Consider the following 21,089-nt stretch of genomic DNA (forward strand, 5'->3'; position numbering starts at 1 on the left):
CCCCGCCCCCCCCGCCCTCGCTCGAGCCATTATCGCATCAAAACACGTGGGCTTCTATTTTGGTATCCTCGTCGGTGCGCGGGATTCTTTTCGTTTTGAACGTTTGTTTGTTTGTTCAAAACACGCGTATGCGGTTCTAACGCATTCCGTGAACCCGAGCACCTGCGACGTTCAAAAAAAAACATATATATACTAATAAAACATTTAAAGCGGAGCGTGTTTGTCCGCTCGCGGGCGCCGTACTGGCCCTTTAAGACGCGGATCTCCTGTTGAGCTGAAGCTGGTGATTTTCCACTCAAACTGATATTAAAACGCGCACAGCGCACAGAAACAAAGGTCACAGTGAAAAACATCCCCCTCCCGATGACATTACCCCGTCCAGCAGCCATTGTTACAGCATAAGGAACGAGGAACCGATCAGTGGGAAGGAAGGAAGAAAGACAAGAGAGAGCCGGCAGGTAATTCAACGGTTTCTTCGACATAGTTGAGCGGGGGGGATGGAGGATTTATGAGGAAACGTCGGGTTTTCTGGAGGTGAAGCCTCTGGTGGTTTTTTTGTTTTTTTTTTGTTTTTGTTTTTTTGGGGTGGAGTGGGTGTCTCTAACGCCAGGTTTGGCTCCATTATTTGTCCACGCGTTTACGATGCTGTGACACTACAACTAACTATGTTTATTGTTCCGACTGTTCCGCGTTAGAATGGGGGGAATAAAGGTCCGTCCGCGGGGGTTGTTTCTCCCGAATTCCAACCCCCGTTTTGAGGTGGGCTAACTGGATCAGGGGCGGTATGTGCTGTGATATGTCGGTTTCTAACGTTTTCTTGGTGCATCTGGCAAGATAACCGTCTTAACCCGTTTATAGTATCAATGCATCAATCTGGTCAAATACAACAAAAACAGGGCAGACAAAAAAACCCAACAACAACAAAAAGCAGGATAACTGATAGAGTCATATAGATGCGCACACACTTATATCTTAAGAAACACACTTCAAATCCATTAAACACCATTCAAACACAGTTTGTCCATCAGGTGAAACCCGAGGGTACATGTATTTTAATGGTTAGTTTCCTAGGCTGAAAACCACCCAAAGTGCACGGATCTCCTGTTTAAGTTGTTGGGAGGGGGGAGAAAAACAACAACATTGGCCTGTAGTCATTGGATTAACCATTTTTAAAATTAAAAATTCTATTTTTTTTTTATTATTTAGGTTTTCTCAACTTATAACGTGCGTCTTAATTTCTCAATTTCAAGCCGAGATCACCGAATAAACAGATTTTTTTAAGTTGGTCTCCTGACTTGCATGACATGCTTTGGTGATTTTATTTTATTTTTCTTCTTTTTTCTCTTCTTGGTCAATACTGTAGTCCCTGGCTGAAAATAACCACACGAAGAGCAAAGCTATCGTTAATGTGTATGTAATAAGTATAATAATTGTTAATTTTCAGTAAACAGACTCTGAAGTCTGTTCATGGCTTGCACTGTTGCTTACTTAACTACAATGTTTTGGGTTATTATTTTTTTAGACATAGAGCCGTCAGCCATTTACCATCAAAGCTGTGTCACGAAGAAATAAACTTGCACAACATGGACACACTCAAATATTTAAACACGCACATCACTTCCTTGTGGAGGTTTTCTGTTTTGTTTTTTTTAACCATCAAGGACTGTTTTCTAATAATGAACCCCATTCATCCTCTTTGGCTTCCTCCACCAGTTTGCCTTCATCACGTTGACTCATGATGGTGTTGTTTTTCAAGACCTGCACAAATCCTTCCTCCCTCCTCATGGCTTCTTGCTTGACTGAATATAAAGGGCTGCTATTTTGTAATAACTCACATGCCGCCATTCAGTACGTGCAGCTTTGTAGTGTGGACGTGGGCCGTCTAGTTTATTAGAACATTATATTCCATTTTGTGCATTTAACGGGGTGGTGTCTGGAGCCTGGCTGCTCAGAGACATGAGGCACAGTCCCACTCAAACCAGCCCGATTGTCTCCCTGGTGCCTTAGAAGGTGTTAACCGTATGCACAGGTTGGGATAGTCCGCTTGTTGTGGAACGGAGCGATGTGCAGATGTCGCAGCATGTCCAGTAAATGAATGGCTTAGTAAAAGACTGTCTTTGTTAGAGCAGGACTCTTTGATTCAGGCGCATAGAGTCTGTGCTGGAGACACGTTGGATGCTGGATGTCTCTCTGACATCCCGTATTCTCTCTGGACGTGTATGTCCATAAAATATAGTTGCGCTAAACCACATAGAATCTGAGGGGATTCAGAGGCAAAATGGATTGGATTCCTTGGTATAAAAAAAAAAAAAAAGAGAGAGAGAGACATATAAACTGTGGTTATTTGTGATCTGTGCATTGGTTAATGTACTGCCGGTGTCACATGCTGTCTTACAGATGGCGCTCGTGGCTTGTGAGTCAGAGCGCGACCTTTTCCAGCCCTCTTCCTTTCAAGTGATGATGGCAAAATTGGATTTATGAATTGCATATTGCCTTTTATTTCCCTATAAACTAAGATGTACAATATGTAATAACACAAATAATATAGCTATTATTTGACTGAAACTGCCATGAGCTAAGTCCTGTTACCTCCATGTGTTAAGTCATAGAAGCCATTTGCGCATCTCCTGCATCATATTCAAAAGCACATCAGCAATTTTTAACCGTGGGATTCATTTTTTAATGGCCTTTTATCTGCTTGCAACCTGAAAATTATATCAAAAACTGTACAGGATTTAATTAAATGTGTTTTTGCTTTGCAATAAATGATTTATAATGACTGAATGAAATAGGATTTATGTCAGTTTCCACAGAGCAGTCCCAACACATCTCATGACAATTTGCAGCGGGGCAGAAATGGCCTCAATAGAATGCCACGTACCCAAAATAGCACGCAGACTATTGAGATGATCAAAATATAGAGACTTGTGAAATGACAGTGGGAGTCTGTGTGCGGCATTGAAGAGATGACTTGTCACAAGGCCTGCCGCCCTAACAATGCTGCAGCCTCTGTGCGCCCATTTATGAGTATATGGTATCCAAACAAACTGTAGAGAAAAAAGATGGCACATTTCCTTATTAGGTATTGTTGTACGGGGAATACTTTGGGCTTTTCTCCCAGATAGCTGGTGGGGAGTCAGGTCTAAATGCTTAACAATGATCCTAAATATATCACAGACAGAATTTTCACCATGAAGAAAAACAATGTCACTGCAAACTGATCAACAAAATCACTTTTTATCTAGTCTTACAAAGGAGCATAGGGGAAATATATAAATAATATCTGCATGATTTAAATCCAAACCACTTAAAAGTGGATAAAAGTTTTATTTGAATGGGATAATCCCCCTTCAAATGTAACAATCTGAGCTTGATCACTCCTTTCGTGTTCTCAGGTTATTCAACATAAAATATAGGTGAATGTGCCTCATACAGAGCAAAGCACTAATCCTCAGTCAGCAGCGCTGTGTGTGGGTGTGTGTGTGTGTGGGGAGGGAGAGAGAGGGAAGTGGAAATTTACAGTCCCCATGTTCGTATCTGAGTTGTCTGTCACTGTGTGGCTGTACCCAATCTCCACATAGGATTTAATTGTCTTTAGCCGATGGGCGGTCCATGCTATCAGCTCCACTTCTTGTGAACTGTGTTGGCATAAAGGCATTCAGTACAGAGGAATGGTGACAGCTGAGAGAGTAGCACCCTATACATAGCTGCAGCCATGAAGGAAATGTAAGTACTACAATTTGCTTTTTTGTTGTGTGTGTGTGTGTGTGTGTGTGTGTGTGTGTGTGTGTGTGTGTGTGTGTGTGTGTGTGTGTGTGTGTGTGTGTGTGTGTGTGTGTGTGTGTGTGTGTGTGTGTGTGTGTGTGATAGGACTTTGAACGGGATTGTTTGACTTAACTGTTAAATCAAAAACATCTCAAGGTGTAATTGTGTGTGTTTTTATTATTATTTTTTTCCTTTATTAGAATCGGGTGAGTTCCCATAATTAGTTTGGCACCGAAAGTAAGGAGTTATTTCAGTCAAACTGTTTGTCAGTGGTCTTTGTTAGTGTTTGTGTTTTATTTTTATTTTTTTTTACTTTCTTTTTCAAAATAAGGACACAGATTGTGTGGTTAAGGGTGTCTTGCTCTGTCACATGGCTTATCCCAAGGACTGTTTGCCTTAAGTCTTATCCGCTGTGCAGACCAGACCGCCTTCCAACAGCCGGCAGGTGAAAGCACACTGAGCAAACAAGAGGAAAAGAGGAGGGCAAGAGACAGGGGGATAGGGAGATATAATCAGTGGTAGAGAAATAGAGCAAGTGAGAGCAGATCCAGTTATGTAATGAGGCTTCAGAGTGAAAAGCCGTTCAAGTTGACTGGTCATACACATACACACACACACACACACGCACGCGCGCGCGCGCGCACACACACATGCACACATGCGCAGGTGAGAACCTGTAAAATGACAGAACAGAGCGAGGGACATACAAACAGAGTAATGGGAGGAATTGTTCAAGAAATAGTTAAGGGGGGGTCTTACATAAAAACATGTTTCTCCCTGATTGATTTTGAGAAAAATCAAAGATTTTAATTTTATTTTTTTTCTGTAAGATAAGATTTTAAACAGTCACATTTGTTTTGTGCGAAGCCTAATGTGTCATAGTTATGGAATGGATAGAATATATAGTGTATATGTCAATTATAAATGTGCATTGACACAAATGAACGGTTATGTTCAGACTCCTGATAAATAAAATGTAATTTACTTGGGTTTTGATGAGCAGTTTTTTAAATTTTATATATTTTTTAATGGTTTAAAGTCTTGGATGTCACTGTTTCCATGTTTCTGCCAGCTACCGTACGTCTCAAACGGAGCCTTCTGCACAGCAATTAATTATTGTTATTTCCTCCCGCTTCATTCAGAAACAGTCATTATAGGATATGGCAACAGGAAGCTCAAAGCGCTTTATGTCCGATGTCTAAGCTATTTCTCAAAAAGACGGTGCTGCCGTATTAGGGTTTGGGCTGCAGGCGCTTCTTTGGCTCCACTTGGGAAATGGGATACAGAGGGCAGTAATAACAACTCCTGTCTTTCTTGGAAAGGCCGTTTACAGTATAAACACTCTTGAACTTAAGCTCTTGTGTCCTTCGGAACACGGCCAGAGTTTCAGGAATGCAGGGATATCTTCTCTAAATTTGGCCGACTTTGGATCAACTTCTCTGATACTGTAGCGTAAGGAGGAAAGTTGCTCAGACTATTATTTTAAAGCTTCCCCTCAGTTCGGGCAAGGTCTGAGAGCGTCGTATTGTATTCAAAACAATCCCTTCCTTTTCCCCCAACTAACAATGGACCCCCCACTGAACACAGAACAATAACGCAAATTCTGCTGGGAAACACAGCTCCATTTACATATAATCTTTCTTCTTTAAAAGCTTTCTACCAAAGCCAGAAAACACTGACTATGAAAACAAATCACACAGACTGTGTATAACTAGGAATTCATAGCTGTCAACGCATCGTGTTGCCACTTATTGGAGTCGGTTTTCACACATACTGCCTTTTGATTTGCAAAGCTGGGGAGTGTATCAAGTCTTGTAACAGGATCCGTTGTGGGCTGATGTCTATGGAGGGGCCACAAAAATGACAATAGAGTAGAATATGGAGGATATTCATATAGATTAATAATAAGAAAAAAAAAAATCCAGTTACACAGAAATCCAGAAAGTATCTCTTTATTTCATTTTATAATTTATATGAAAATAATCATATTTAATTTTTTTTCCTGACAATTGTATCTTTTGGGCCAGAGCACATGTTTATCAGAGTTTTTAGAATAATTTAATTTACACGCCCTAATGCAGCCCGATGTTTTGTTTGCTATTTAATTGAATATTTTTTTCTTTATAAATCTGTTTTTTAGTTGCCTGATCATTGCATCTTATGTTTTTGTTATGACTATTATTAAAATAAAACATCAAAAACATTGGCGTTCGAAGTTTACAGAATGTATTAGATATGATTTATGAAGTTGGTGAGGCTGTTGGGATCTCGTCGTTGATTGCGACACAGTATTCCACACTCAAATTAGGTGTGTGTGTGTGTGTGTGTGTGTGTGTGTGTGTGTGTGTGTGTGTGTGTGTGTGTGTGTGTGTGTGTGTGTGTGTGTGTGTGTGTGTGTGTGTGTGTGTGTGTGTGTGTGTGTGTGTGTGTGCGTGTGCAGAGAGTATATACGGAATTCCAGTTATCTAAATGTCTTCCGAGCCGGAGGAGCTTCCATCCTGTGTTCAGGTTAGCAAGATAAGCCATGCTACGGTGTTTATCGTGCACACTGGCTGCACAGCGCGTTCTAACACAAACACTAGGCGGCATTATCTCCCTAATGCACTCTCATATCTCGGCCTTAAGCAGTACCTCTCCGTCGCCTTCCCTCCTTTCTGTCTCTCTAGCCCGAGTCTCAGTTTTTTCCGCCGTTTCATTTTCTCCCCTTTTGACGTTGACGAGTGACCCATCTCTCCCCTGTCTGCTCTTCCTCAGCATGGCACAAAAGGAGAAGCTCCAATGTTTGAAGGACTTCCACAAGGACACCCTGAAGCCCTCCCCAGGGAAGAGCCCCGGCACGAGGCCCGAGGACGAGGCCGAGGGGAAGCCTCCTCAGCGGGAGAAATGGGCCAGCAAGCTTGACTTTCTCCTGTCCGTGGCCGGCGGCTTCGTCGGTTTAGGAAATGTCTGGCGGTTCCCGTACCTGTGCTATAAGAACGGTGGAGGTAGGCAGTGGAGACGGACTCTGCAACATGTAGAAAAACAATAGGCTGTGGAAAGGAAAGATCTCAACTTTTTGATTGTTCTCTCTCTCTCTCTCTTGTGTGTGTGTGTGTGTGTGTCCTAGGTGCGTTTCTCATACCTTACTTAATCTTCCTGTTCGGCGGTGGCCTGCCTGTGTTCTTCCTGGAAGTGGCTCTGGGGCAGTACACCTCTGAAGGAGGGATCACCTGCTGGTCCAAGCTGTGCCCCATCTTCACCGGTCAGTGCATACGGAGATACCGCATTTAAGTATATTCACACACATACATACACACACACACACACACACGCCGGGGTCATTAGGGTGGCATCTGCCCTAGTCACCAAACATATGGCATATTTAGCCTTTAATGGTAATCCTTCTGGTCCACGCACACTGACAAACAGCCTATTGTATCCTGCCTGCTGCAGCTCCATAAACCCAGACAGAAAATGGTATTCGGCGGCCCCTTTTCGCCAGATATTGTCTCTTTGTGTTCTCTTAACTGTCATATTTCTTAGGGCAGTAGAGAGAATGCAACCTATAAGCTGAGAATTAAGAAGAAACGATTTAACTGCCCAGAGAAATAAGTATAATCCAATGTACAGTAGTCTAATTATATTTATCTTTGATAGCTAGTGTTGACAGTGACTAGTGTGCTTCAAATTCAAAAACAAACGCACAAATCCAGATACATGCTTGCACTGCCATATAATAATTTCTGTTGCCATGGAAACATAGCAGGGAAAATCACCTAACCGAGCTTGTCTAGCAGTAAAAGACATCGCTCACCGTTGTTGCTGCAGAAAGGGGCACAGATTTGAATTCAAATATAACTGCAATGATTCAGGTGCAGGTGAAGTCAGGTGCTCGGGGCTGTGTGTCTCCCAGATTCCCTTTTGAGGCCCCGTGGCATGAGTTGTTAAAAAATCCTGCTCAGACAAAGAATGGCACAATAGCTGGATATCCTTAAACTAATTTTCTAATTCGACACACCATCGCATTGAAATGCCAGCACATTGCTACCAAAACCTTATTTAACCAGTTGTCGTGTTCGTATCGTCCCATTTCCATCCAACAAATACACAAATACACTAAATTATTCCCAACGCCCGATGGGCCCAAGAGCAAATGATTTTCAAATTAATAGGTTTTGGCAATCTGCTGGGGGGTTCTTAAGGGTTGGCCTTTCAGCCTGGCCTGTGTAAAGTTATAGGGGAACCACAGGTCGTGATTTGAGGGCTAGCTCCACTCTCAGACCACACCCATTGATACCAGTAGTGACCCTGGCGTACAGACGTCATTGATTTTAAGTCGCCCGTTCCTATATGGTGAAGCGATGCAGGTAGAACTGACAGCTGAAGTCAAGCAATGGCAGGGAAAGTGGGGGCCAAGACCCCCAGACCCCCAATGTCCACGTTCATGTTTACACACGGGGAGACATGAAAGGAGGAGAAGAACGTCCAGGGAACAGCTGAAAACAAGCACGGGGTGGCACCAGATCTGTGGCAGCTGTTGGTGTCTGCTATTTAAGGAATGCTGAAGCTGCTCCCCACCTGGCATCGTGTCCATGGTGGAAGGACACAAATCCACAGGTGGCCACCAAACCGGCCCACAGCTAGTCCTTCATTGTCCTCTCGCCATCTTCAAACTGTTTATTTTTATTTTTTTTAATCACACGTTCAGATGGCCTGCCTTTTTATTTTATTTTTTTTCTTCTCGGCTTGTGTGTGTGTGTGTGTGTGTGTGTGTGTGTGTGTGTGTGTGTGTGTGTGTGTGTGTGTGTGTGTGTGTGTGTGTGTGTGTGTGTGTGTGTGTGTGTGTGTGTGTGTGTGTGTGTGTGTGTGTGTGTGTGTGTGTGAGAGAGTGTGTGCACTTGATCTGTGGTTCTGGCTCTGGATTGACTAGTCCACCTGGTGGCATGCGGGAACGATGAAGGAGGGGGGGCGAGAAGGGGAAGTCGACAGAGGTGACACCGGTTTAAAAATACTCCAGTGAATGAGTGGGGGATTTCTGTGTCCACGTTGGGACCAAGGGCGTCTAAAAATGGCATACAAACATTACAAGCCGCATTAAATCATTGTTATTTGATTATTATATTAAGAGATGAAAGAGTGAGTGTCTTAAGGGTCTGATGTTTATTCTGTATATCCATTGGCACGGCAGTGGGGAGATCAGTTGGGTCTTCAAAATGGACTCACTCGATGATAGCAGAGAATACTCTTTTCCCTCTCTGACATCCGTTTATTGATAGTCCTAGAATGAGCCATACAAAGACATCTCACAGAGTTTAATTTTGTGGCTTTATTTGAAGAGAGGTCACTGCCACTTTGTCCAAAGGGGGGGAAATTAAAGTGTAGCAGCTCCGTAGTCTGGACAGGGCTATCCAGGCGAGTTCTCTGAAACGACTTGGTTCCCATGCTTTAGCTTCTCCAGCTCAGAGTTCTGCAGAATCCCTTTATTAAGTGTCATGCTTTTCAATAAACATATTCAAGAGTTAATCAACACCAGCCAGAAGAAATGTCTCCACAGAGTCTGCCTGTCGAGAGTATTCCGGTATCCCAATATAAAGCAGTCATTGGGTTCTCTAAAGCCCTGAAAATATCTGACAGTGTTTGGGAAGGGCCGGTGCCAAAATGTAAGGTATTTAGAGGCCGGAGAACGGTTTGCACTCGTTACGTGACGGATTACGAGACGGTCTTTGTTGGTTTGACCTTCAGAGGCCCTTCAAACCGCACAACGCCGTCTCTTTCCTCGCCGACAGGTATCGGCTACGCCTCCATTGTCATCGTTTCGCTCCTGAACATCTACTACATCGTGATCCTGGCGTGGGGGCTCTACTACCTGGTCCAGTGCTTTCAGCCGGAGCTCCCTTGGGCCAAGTGCAAGCAGCCCTGGAACACCGAAAACTGTGTGGAGGACACCGTCCGCAAGAACAAGACCCTCTGGCTGGCCGCAAACATCACCAACTTCACCTCCCCCGTCACCGAGTTCTGGGAGTGAGTACGCTTCCTTTCGTTCGTTCTTTCTTTGACTTTGTTCTGCTCGATTTAATTACTCGCTCTCTGGTCGTGAACACATTGTTCCCCTCCTGTGTGACGTCACAGGACCTTCTTCCTTCTTTCTGGGATTACTTTTGAGTTAGCAGAGCACAATGTACAGTCGGCAGTTTTAACTGTTTTTATTGTAGGGAATCAATCTGCGCTGCCGCACACCGCTACTGATTTCAGTTAAGCCGTTGTGTGGGTCTTTGTCCCTGTGCAGACGCAACGTTCTGAGCATCTCCTCTGGGATCGAGGACATCGGTCCCCTGAAGTGGGACCTGGCCCTCTGTCTCCTAGCGGTGTGGGTGATCTGCTTCTTTTGCATCTGGAAAGGAGTCAAGTCCACCGGGAAAGTAAGTTCCGCGGTGCACTGGTTTTGTTGCCCGGATGCTGCTTTGCTCTTTTGCGTTTCGCCGTCGCAGCTCCGCAGAGAGCGATAAAACACTAATGCCCACAGACAACTCAAACCTTATGGGAGCCAAGTGGATTTATTAGATTTAGAGCCACAGGGTGCTGTACTGTGTGGTTGGCCCGACCCCAAATCACCTGTACTTGGTTGATGGGAACCCCTTAGGCTCTTTCTCTGCTTTTGTTAGCAGGACTGTCTCTGGGCCAGATCCAATACCCAAGGAAAAAACATTTGCTGTGGCTGCTGCTTCAGTCCTCTGGGCCTAACTAGGCCGGTGGTCTTTTCATATATCTATTGGGTAACTCTTTATTTGTATAGTCCAGTTAATGTTAATAGTCCACAGGTTAATGTTAATGTTCACCCAATGAATGTTACTTAACTAGCAACTGAATACTAGTCTGCAATTTGGAGACTTAACCTTGACCCTAACCATACTAACCCATACATGACAATTTTTAACCTGGCCTTAACCATATTCAACCTTATTCCAGCTATCTGTGGTGCGATCCAGGAGAAATGCCCAGATTCAGGGAGGCTGATTAACATCGATCACTCATAGAGCTAATACAGTTTGGTATTAAGGGTGAACAAGTTGAAACGAAGTAAATCATTAACATGAACATGATTTGCCTCAGTTGTAAGTCAACCTATAATCTGTGTAGGATGAGTTGAGTATTTACTTTGGACTTTCAAAATAAAGTGGTAACTGCTTATTGGGTATTCAGGAGACAACCTCTGGGTTTTTAGTCGGAATCTCTTGCGTCACCAATTTCCATCAATTTATATCTTGTAAATCCTGGAAATGTCAGCAGACACTTCACTCTTTTGTCAGTGAACTCAACACCATGTCAAATACAGTACCATGTCCCCAGAACAATACATGGTATGCACCTGACACAGTTTATTCTCCCAGCACACGTTTTTTTTTTTGCCACATTTTGATTGTATTTGCCACTTGGTGACTATATTTTGAGTGCATTCTCTGAGAGAGGGAATTTCCCACAAATGCATTTAACACACAGTTGTGAAAAGACCTTGGGAATCCCCATGGTTTTTCACAGATTTTACCAGGAACCCTGCATGTCACGACATGCACTAACCGGTTTCTCCAGACTTGCTCTAATGTGCAAAGCAGTGAATAAAAGACTGTTCACATGTTGATGCAAGGACGGGATCATTCAAAATAATGTGATTCTGATATGAGTCCAAGACAAGGGTCTTTAGGGGCTTTGGTGGAGAACGCTAAATGCAAATGTAATTGTCGGCTGATAATGGTTTTGTGTGTTCCAGGTGGTGTATATAACAGCGACTTTCCCATTCGTGATGTTGATTGTGCTGCTGGTGCGTGGCGTAACCCTGCCTGGAGCATCTGAAGGGATTAAGTTTTACCTGTACCCCGACCTCACTCGCCTGCAGGACCCAGAGGTAATCACATTCCAAACGGAATAAGATTGTTCATCAGGAGTGAATGAATGAACCGATCAGAGACCCGCTGTTTACAAAAATGTGAATTGTCAATAGCCCCTTTTACACAGCCTGTTCAAGGTGGGAATACTGCGTCTTTATTCCGCCTCGTCGTTCTGTGTAAAAGGTATGAACATGCAATGGGGGGGGGGCATTGTTGATCCGCCTCTCAGCCGGCGGCAGGGGTAGTCACAGACTACCTACTACTACTAACTACTAAAGACAGTCTTCGTAAAAGGCACATCCAGTGTGCCGGGACAGGAGTGTGACGTTTTGATGACCAGGTTTTTCATTGGGCAGTTGGTCGCAGTGGGGGAAAAAAAACAAACTATTTGGCAGCTGCGCCTTGTCAAAATTAACCTTAACCTATTAGGGCTGCAGATATTTCTCTATAACCCCATGCTAATTTGTATGCTTTATTACTTTTAATATGCATTACGCACACGATTCGAGTTCACTGCAGCAGCTTCACACATTGGCCTTGGTGTGTTAATTTACCCTCACCTCAGGTGTGGATTGATGCCGGAACTCAGATTTTCTTCTCCTACGCCATCTGCCTGGGAGCCATGACTTCTCTGGGAAGCTACAACAAGTACAAATACAACTGCTACAGGTGAGCGGCCGCGCCCCCATTAGTCGTGACCGCGACCCGTGTCTGAGACGGGGTTGCGTGGAAAAAAGAAAATGGGAACTTCGGTTCCATCTGTGTTATCTAACAACCTCCATGACATATGTGTGACATAGGGACTGTTTGCTGCTGGGAGGCCTCAACAGCGGTACCAGTTTTGTGTCTGGCTTCGCAATATTTTCCGTCCTGGGCTTCATGGCACAAGAGCAAGGGGTGGACATTGCCGATGTGGCAGAGTCAGGTACGAGGGTCCAAGGTTCCAGTAGCAGTGATGGTGGGCGCTGCTACTGAAAAAGAAAGAGACAAATTTGAGACTCTTAAGGTCCAAAAACAAGTCTAAACAACACCTCAATCTGTCTGTGGAGGGAAAATGCGTAATTTGAATATTACGCTTCGGAAAAGGTGATGTTGAAATGTAGAGGTATCAGCGATTGCACACTCCTTGGGGGAGGAGGAGCTGTAAGGATACAGGATTGCTGCTGCGGTGTGGTATTTGTTCCGCCGCCGCTGGTTCCTAGCTACAGTTATGTGTTTTGGCTACCGCTGCACACTGAACTGCTTGGGTCGAGAGCTCCTGCGGGGCCACCGCCCTTACTGCGACCGCATTGCTCCCGATTTACCTTTGCTCAAAGGCACGGGGCGTGCCGGCGACCATGTCGGTCGGCAGCTTTAGATTCTACAGCCAAATACCCTTAAGAAGATTATCCCCGTGTGGATTTGCTGTGTCGAAGTAAAAGAGAAGCTACTGTGGTCGGCGATCTGTTTCAACACGAGTGCACTCTTCACAGTGTCAAAGTGATAACGAATCCACATTCGTATTTTTCCGGCGATGACACACTCTGCTTGTGGTGGTCGGCAGTGCCATTTTCCAGTCCGCGGCATTAAAGCCCAGTTCTGAGCGGAGCTGAGGACCTCGGGAGATGGACCCCATCCGTTCTGTTTCCGCCTTTTTTTTGTTTTTGCTCCGTGTGGACGGAAGGAGATGTGCCTTCTTTCAGCATGCTCATTCTGTACACTTCAAATTACATGTTTTCTGATTTCACTGTTGAAAGTTTTTGTCCTGTAAAATGAATCAACGCCATCCGATGTGTGACGAGCGCATTATGCACAATGTGTCAGAGTGACTTCATTTCCTTTAATTTAATTTCTCTGTTCTGATATTTCCTGCGCTCAGATTTTGTGGCAAATGACACATTTAAGATAATTATGTGCATCTATCTCACCTGTAAGATGAAATCAGTGTGTGATGACAGTCTCCTGTGTTATTAGTTTTCCCACATGACATAAGCTCTGACTGAAATTGTGTTTTGTTAATATTAATCATATTAAATGCAGCACACCATTTTTATTTTTTATTTTATTTATTTTTTCTGATTTTTCTCATTGCCACTTAAAAAAAGGATGAGAACGAGCGCCAACAAAGGATAATTACACTGACCCAGAGCACCTCTCAAGCGCTGGGATTCATCCATTTTGAAGAATTTTCTCGAGAATATCCCGCTGAGCCTCCGTACACAGTGCTTGCATTGTGTTCAATCCCCCCCCCCTATCTTGTCTGAGCTGAAATCAGACAAGCAGGTTAATTCTCTTCTCTTTTTCCCTTTTCCACCCCCTTCCCTTCTCTTTTCTGCTTCCAGGTCCCGGCCTGGCCTTCATCGCCTACCCCAAGGCTGTGTCCATGATGCCACTGCCCACCTTCTGGGCTATTCTGTTCTTTATCATGCTTCTACTTCTGGGCCTGGACAGTCAGGTCAGTGTTTCCACCCGTTATAATGCTTCAGTGAGACGCCTATCTCGTTCCCCGGGCCTCTGGTTTCTAGCTAGGGCTCCCTGTCAGACTCAATGTGTAAAACAGATTTAGTGCCTCTCTGATTCACATCTTGCAGCTCCACCATCTCGCATGACATGAAGACAGAAGAAAAAAAAAAAAAAAAAGCGGGCAAACATTGTTTGCAATATTTTTAACGCTTCTATTCCCACAGAATTATTTCCCGAGCAGATTCGACTCGGACAAATCGCCAGACATTTCCCTTAAAGTTGTTGAAATCGAAACCGTGATGTTTTCAAATCATATACAAATAAATGCTAAATTGGAAAAAAAAGAAAATATATATATATTACTGTAAAGGATAGCGCGCATGCATGGTGGCCATTTGAGCTTTGATTTCAGCTCGGTCCAACAGCATGGAGCTTGATTAAGACGAGGTGGTCCGAGGAGACAAAACACAAGTGTGCACCAGAGGGGTACTCTCGCTATCACATTTCCTACTTCCAAGTGTAATTCTACTCCTGTGCTAACGCAGTTATGCACATGGTCAGTTACTCATCTCGGCCAAATGTGAGATCAGGGTGATGCTCTAAATTTGAGCGCATGTTAATACTAATGCAAGCATAGCGGTTCCAGTTGTGTGTGTGTGTGTGTGTGTGTGTGTGTGTGTGTGTGTGTGTGTGTGTGTGAGCGTGTGTGCGTGTCACTAACAGGGGATTTTATTCAGACTTGGAGCGATTTTATGCATCTTGGTGGACAGCACATACTTTGTTGCTTCCTGGGGGATTTTTGCATTTGATGGTGGGGGAAACACGTTTTCTCGAGTGGATTTAACACATAGTGCCGCGCTAAATCACAAAAGCGGGATAATATAGTCATTGTTCATCAAGTTGTATAGCAGATCATTCAGACTTTGACGCAGAGGGGGCGAGCGAGAATGTTTGGAGGTAAAAAGGGGAAGAGTTTAGATTTATTGCCATCCCACAAAGACTGTGTTCTCCAGTTACAAGTTTGAATGGTAAATACTTTAATGTATGCATTTCCCTTCTTTACAGTTTGTCGAAGTGGAAGGACAGATCACCTCCATTGTGGATCTGTATCCATCCCTCCTAAGGAAGGGTTACCGCAGAGAGATCTTTATAGCCATCATGTGTTGCATAAGCTATCTTCTAGGACTTGCCATGGTAACGAAAGTAAGTTCACGGAGCGTAACTTTAGCGATCCTCCCCGTTCGAGCTGCAAATCACACTGAGTTATTAACTGCTCGGCTCCATACGACAGAGCTTCCCTGGCCTTTTTTTTTTTTTTTTTTTTTTAACTGCAACATCAGATTACCAAATATGGTTTCCAACCAAACGGCCGCTCACATCCTGTGCGTTTGACATGGTGAATGGAACAATTTGGAATGCCGTTTTCCATTTAGCGGTTAACTATACTTCAATGACGTCGCGGCACCTGTTGAACTCCGCCACTGTTGGCAGAGCGCCCGCATTCTTGTGGGTCACTTCCCTCCCCCCAGCCCTCTGCCTTTTTCACTATCAATGTTTTTTACCGTCCTTTCCCTGTGACTGTGTTTCTCTTTTATTTGGCCATGACTGATAATTTATAACCCTTCTCTCTCCCTCTCTTTTTTTTCCAGGGTGGCATGTATGTGTTTCAACTCTTTGATTACTATGCAGCCAGTGGTGTGTGCCTTTTGTGGGTTGCATTCTTCGAATGTATTGCAGTAGCCTGGGTTTATGGTAAGTGAAAAGGGCTCCGCTCTGTGGGCGAATTACAGCAAATGCCGACGTAAATCACGCGCGTTAAAATCACGGCGACAGAACCTGCCACGACTGGTAAACAATGTCGACCTTGTTGGTGCTTCCTCGCTCAGCGTCCCGGCGGTAAATAACTTTCGGCTCGCTCTGGGGGCGCTCCATTTAAGGGCTATTGCACAGAACAGTGGCACCTCTCAGCGGTGACCTTTTCCGGCGACGCCAAACCTGGGCACTGGGTCTTGACGGCTCTTGGAAGCGCTATTTTATCGCCATTTTAATGGTGGCTATTATTACGCACGCCGACCGTCGTACCAGGCAACGGCGCATTGTGAGCAACCTCTCATATTTGAATCAAAATTGTTTCCATTTCATAACAAACAATGCAGAGTTTATTTATACTGTGATACGTGACCCAATGGAAACGCATGCAGTGGATGAGGATCGCTAAAAAGTCATGGTGACAATGCCGGTGTCCTTGTTTACCGGTTGTTGACGCTGTATGGGAGCCGGTTTCTTCAAATTAGTGCTATGTCGCAAACAGAACTTTGATTATGTTTGTCCACAGTTTAAAAGCCTGTCGTTTTGTTTTTTGTTTGTTTTTTGTAACACAGGCGTTGATAATTTCTATGATGCAATTGAGGATATGATCGGCTACAGACCAAACCCGTGGATGAAATGGAGCTGGACCGTCATTACTCCCGTCCTCTGCATGGTGAGAGCTCAACAGTGGCTTTTAGTTTGTCGTAGGTTGAAGGCGGAGCCGAGACCAGGGTTGTCCAGTTGTTCTTCAACAGGTTTGTTGTTTGGGTCTCCCAGGGTTGCTTCGTCTTCTCGCTGGTGAAGTACAAGCCTCTGACCTACAACAAGGTGTACGAGTACCCCGACTGGTCCATCGGCTTGGGTTGGTCTTTGGCCCTGGCGTCCATGATCTGCATCCCCATGGTGATGGTCATCAAGATCCTTCAGTCGGAGGGACCCCTGATCGAGGTCAGATCTGAAGCACCATAACTCTCCATAGTAGATAATATGCAGCACATGGCATTTCATGATGATCCAGCAACAGCAAACAGCTTTGCAGATGTTAATATGGACACATCCTCACAACATCTGTAAGCTGTTTTTACCAAGATCAGATTGCAAATAGGGATGACTGTATGGCGTCATTTCATTATTTGGATTTTTTTTGGGGGGCAGGCACAGGTTTTTGAGACTCCGTGGCTGTCTACCAGCTACTGATTTTAGGTTGTTAGCGACGGGAAAAAGTAATTGTCCCTGATGTTGAATTTATTGAATCTATTTAACGTGTGAAAGGGCTTCACATTTCACATAGAAACCAACAGCTTCCCCTTATTTTAACGCTCCCAAATGTAAGAACACATTCCTGTGTCCTGCAGTATCTCTCACTCCCTATGGGCTGCAAGATAAATGTGAGATAATGTCAGTTAAGCTTTTTTTTTTTTTTTTTTTTTAATGCTTATGGTCTGTACTGGAATGCACCAAGCCTCACCAGAAGAAATTCCTTGCGTAGTTAAATGTGCCCGGCAATTAAAAAAGATTCTCAGATGAGTTCCAAATGAGTTAGAGCCGGATCTACCGGACTCCTACGCAGCACACATTTAAATTGTATTAAGTCGTTAAGGAGTAACCATCTGTAATACTAACCCTGTGTCCGTATCCCCCGCCCCCTCCAGAGGATCAAAGCGGTGGCGGCCCCGGTGAAGGGTGGCGCGAGCTCTTGCCCCAAAGAGTACATCCTGAAGGCCAGCGAGCTGACGCAGCCCCTGGACCCCAACGGGAACAATGGCTTGATGAAGCCCACTCACACCATTGTGGAAACAATGATGTGAGCGCTCTCTGTGAGAGGAATAAGATTGATGTGCTTTCTGTGTTATCATATTTGCTAACTTTGATAGTGGTAGGTTTACATTGTCCTATATATCTGCACTAGGAACATGCTGGTCTGGTTTCAATGAGGAGAGTTACATTTTTGTTTTCTTTTGATTTATGTTGTCGATTTTTTTTTCCCGTTTTTTAAATTTAAATTTTTTTTTTTACTTAATTTGTTGTCGTCGGTGTTACCGTTGTCGTTGCTGTAGTCGGCACTGATCTCAGTTAAGGCAGTACTTTTCGAAATAGAGCGTCTTCTATGTTTACCCCCTTTCCGTTGATTCTGAGGAGACGAGGTGCGACGGAAGAGCGACTCGCCTCCGCCCATCAGTGGAGCGTAGTTGCGCGTGTAAGCCAGATAGAAAACACCCGAGGCGACGTTCCCGGCGTTATCGTGGCAGTACCCTCGACCCCCAAGGTAAAATATATATATATATATATAAATAAATAAATTCTAAAGTCTTGGTGGTCGTCGTCGTCTGTCTTGAGATGTGATTCGAATGTAGCTCTGCACGCCACAGACGCAAGCCACTCACATCCCCAGGTAGAGAACATGGGCTGAACGTCAAGTGGTTCTACGCAGTGTACATAGTTAATCATTCATGGCACCGATTTAGTAAGCAAGCAAGGCCCTGGACAAATACTACAGGAAATGCACTCACAACAAGGACATCTCGACAGAGGATAAAAACAGGCGAGCGCGAGAGAGACAGAGGGAGAGAGAGAGAGAAAGAGAGAGAGAGAGAGAATTAAATAACCAAAGGGATGAAGAAAAGGGAAGTGTCATTTTTATAGTATTTAGGGTATTTGTACACCGCCTCCGACTTCCACAGTCTGTCCCAGTGCATTTATCGAAACTTCTCTTTGCACTTTATATGTAACATTTCACCTTTTAACGTTGTATTTAAAAAATTCTTTTTTTTTTTTTTTGATTTAAAATGCAAATGACGTTTGCAAACACATTTCAGGAGGAAATATTTTTAGCTTCTAACCTTTTGATATTGTCAACTTTGGTATACATTTCAGAACAGTGCATATCTACTTCCTAAGACAATGGGGGGAGGGGGAAAAAACAACAAAAAAAAAAAAGAGTATTGAAATTCACCACCTAATCAGATCTTCGAGCTCATCAGTAGTGGAGATTGAAAACTATAACCTCTCAAAACTTGTTTGTGCTCATTTCGTGCTAATTTCAAACGTGCAGATGTTCTGTTTAATATCTGAACCATGCAAACATACCACTGGACTTCAGAGTTGATCATGTTCCATTTAGGCAATAGTATTGTAGAATTTTAACTTGTTTGTAAAACACACATGCCTTTTGTAACCATTTTATACTGTACATCATATGAACACTATCACTAATGACTTATTTTTTCTGAATACTGTCAGCAATTTGTATCGTAAATCTTGATTATTGTGAAACATGGTGCAAATTCTCAGTGTACTCTATTCAGAGAAAATTGCCTTCTTTGTTCCTTCAAAAGTGATCCATCAAATTTAATGTTCATGTTGCACAACATGAGTAATAAGTCACAAGAGCACTGCCTAAATAAATAAATGCAGTTTATCCCAGAGCCCCAGTGCAGTGGTGCTTTGTCAGCAACAATCTGGTGTAATGGAAAAATATATAGCTCAAATGTAATTGTAAGTATTTCTCGTCATATCTGTCCCTTTTGAGATACACATTGCATCATTTGATAGATTACAAATAAACTTTTTTTTCTTTAGCTGTTTCTGCGTGTCTCCATTATTTTGTCCTCAAAAAAAAATGGAATTGATATATCAAATGTGACTCATTTAGACCAATTTCAAAACAGCCTTTCAAAACAAACTGATACAGGTTCTGTATGTAACCCCGGTCATTACACTGATTTTAAAATGTGAGCCTAGTTTGCACAAGGGTCAAGAAACCATTGAAGCACCTTGATGCCAAAACAAAACATTTTGTGAGATACGATCTCTCCGTGATGCTTTCTAACCGAATAAACCGACTACTCATACTACTCACTACACTACAGTTATCGCCTGTTCCACCAAGCTTTTTTTTTTTTTTTTTTTTTTTTTAAACATCTGGTATTGTAGAAACGCTCTCTTCCTGTCTCTCGTTGATATTTAAGACAAGTCTGCACTTCCAGCCAACACTGTCTGTCGGGCTGACAGCTCATCCACATTTCTTGCAGCTGTCCCTAGACACCCCTTCTGCCGTCAGTCCAACAGCCCCGGGCAGATGGAGAGCAGAGGAACTGTTGCAATATCAAAGTTGGATTTACCCCAATACCCCCCCTCAGAGCAGGAACAGAAACCATTGACTTGACCAGAGAATAAGTCATTTTTTCCAAAGAAGGCCATTAAATCATGAAAAAACACCCTACATTTCATTCACATCTTTAATTTGATAAAAACAAAAATACATTTCTGAGCGACCAATAAATTAAAAATAAATAACAAAAATAATTAAAATCATCTTACAAGCTACTTTTCCAAAATGATTCCCTCATTTTAGGTGGTATCGCGTGTGTATGAGGGGAAACGAACTATACAGACATTCAAGATCACATCTTACAGGAAGAAACCACACATGCATGCCAGTAAATAAAGACAATTAAATAAAATAAGACACTGTACAAATCTGGGTACACAATGTTTGGGGAAGAGGGTATTAAGGGTATGTAATACATGAGGTTTAGGATTAAACAATAAAAATAGTACTGGCCATCATCCACTTGGGCTTTGAATTGAAACGTGTAACTTTTTCACTTCAACATGTTAACACCAGTAATTATGTAACTTTATTTAATCTGCAGCCGTGCATTAGGCAGGACAGCATCAGGAGATATATATTCTTATTAAAAATACTTTGATAAAAAGAGAATACCTTTTTGACAGCCAAAAAAAAAAAAAAAAAAAAGATCGCTCCATTCCATTATTGGTTTCTATGCATGCTCCACCTGCTCATAACCACATCTATAATGGGGCAATTTGAAAGGATAAATATGTTAAGTACACAAGATTGAAAAAACATAAAAGCGTTCCTTGTTGAAAGGCGTTGGATCCCAGATCCGCAGAGAAGGATTTGGGAAGGACTGAGCTTTTCTTCTCCTGAGGCGCTTCTTCAGACACGTTCACATGGAGCCTCGCTCACATGGGGGTGTGATAGGCTGGTGTGGTTGCAGAGCGACTTTGAGCTCTTCAGGGATCGACGCGTGGGTGAGAAATCAAACGTATGTGTGTATGTAATAAAAAGTTAAAGTATACGTGCGCAGTGGAACCAAACAAAACAACATTGTGAAAGGGTGACTTTTTTTTAAATATATCCCCGAAACACTCTTTGCTTCCAAGTCCTCAGACAGCTTTTTTTAA

At 43.3% G+C, this 21,089-nt stretch overlaps 1 protein-coding gene across 2 annotated transcripts; it reads left to right on the forward strand.

Annotated features, from left to right (window-relative positions):
* Positions 1-301: 301 nt before the first annotated feature.
* Positions 302-19,456, forward strand: LOC307240975 (sodium- and chloride-dependent taurine transporter-like). Of its 2 annotated transcripts, none has more exons than XM_080014906.1 (14): positions 302-458; positions 6,520-6,749; positions 6,872-7,006; positions 9,531-9,765; positions 10,031-10,163; positions 11,510-11,644; positions 12,193-12,296; positions 12,428-12,552; positions 13,949-14,061; positions 15,135-15,272; positions 15,719-15,821; positions 16,451-16,551; positions 16,656-16,826; positions 17,531-19,456. In XM_080014906.1, the coding sequence occupies exons 2-14, from the start codon at positions 6,521-6,523 to the stop codon at positions 17,684-17,686; spliced, it is 1,878 nt and encodes a 625-aa protein (XP_079871032.1). In that variant the 5' UTR covers positions 302-458; position 6,520; the 3' UTR covers positions 17,687-19,456. The 2 variants fall into 2 exon arrangements, with proteins under 2 accessions (XP_079871032.1, XP_079871031.1); XM_080014905.1 differs by lacking the exon at positions 302-458 and adding an exon at positions 3,592-3,726.
* The last annotated feature ends 1,633 nt before the right edge of the window (positions 19,457-21,089 follow it).

The sequence above is a fragment of the Zeus faber genome (genome assembly GCF_960531495.2).
Source record: "Zeus faber genome assembly, chromosome: 15".
NCBI classification, from domain to species: domain Eukaryota; kingdom Metazoa; phylum Chordata; class Actinopteri; order Zeiformes; family Zeidae; genus Zeus; species Zeus faber.

Excerpts from the sequence above, each read along its gene's own strand:
- LOC307240975 (XM_080014905.1), top strand. Across the intron at positions 15,822-16,450 it reads TGCAGTAGCCTGGGTTTATG|GCGTTGATAATTTCTATGAT; the intron begins GTAAGTGAAAAG and ends TTTGTAACACAG. Across the intron at positions 16,552-16,655 it reads TTACTCCCGTCCTCTGCATG|GGTTGCTTCGTCTTCTCGCT; the intron begins GTGAGAGCTCAA and ends TGGGTCTCCCAG.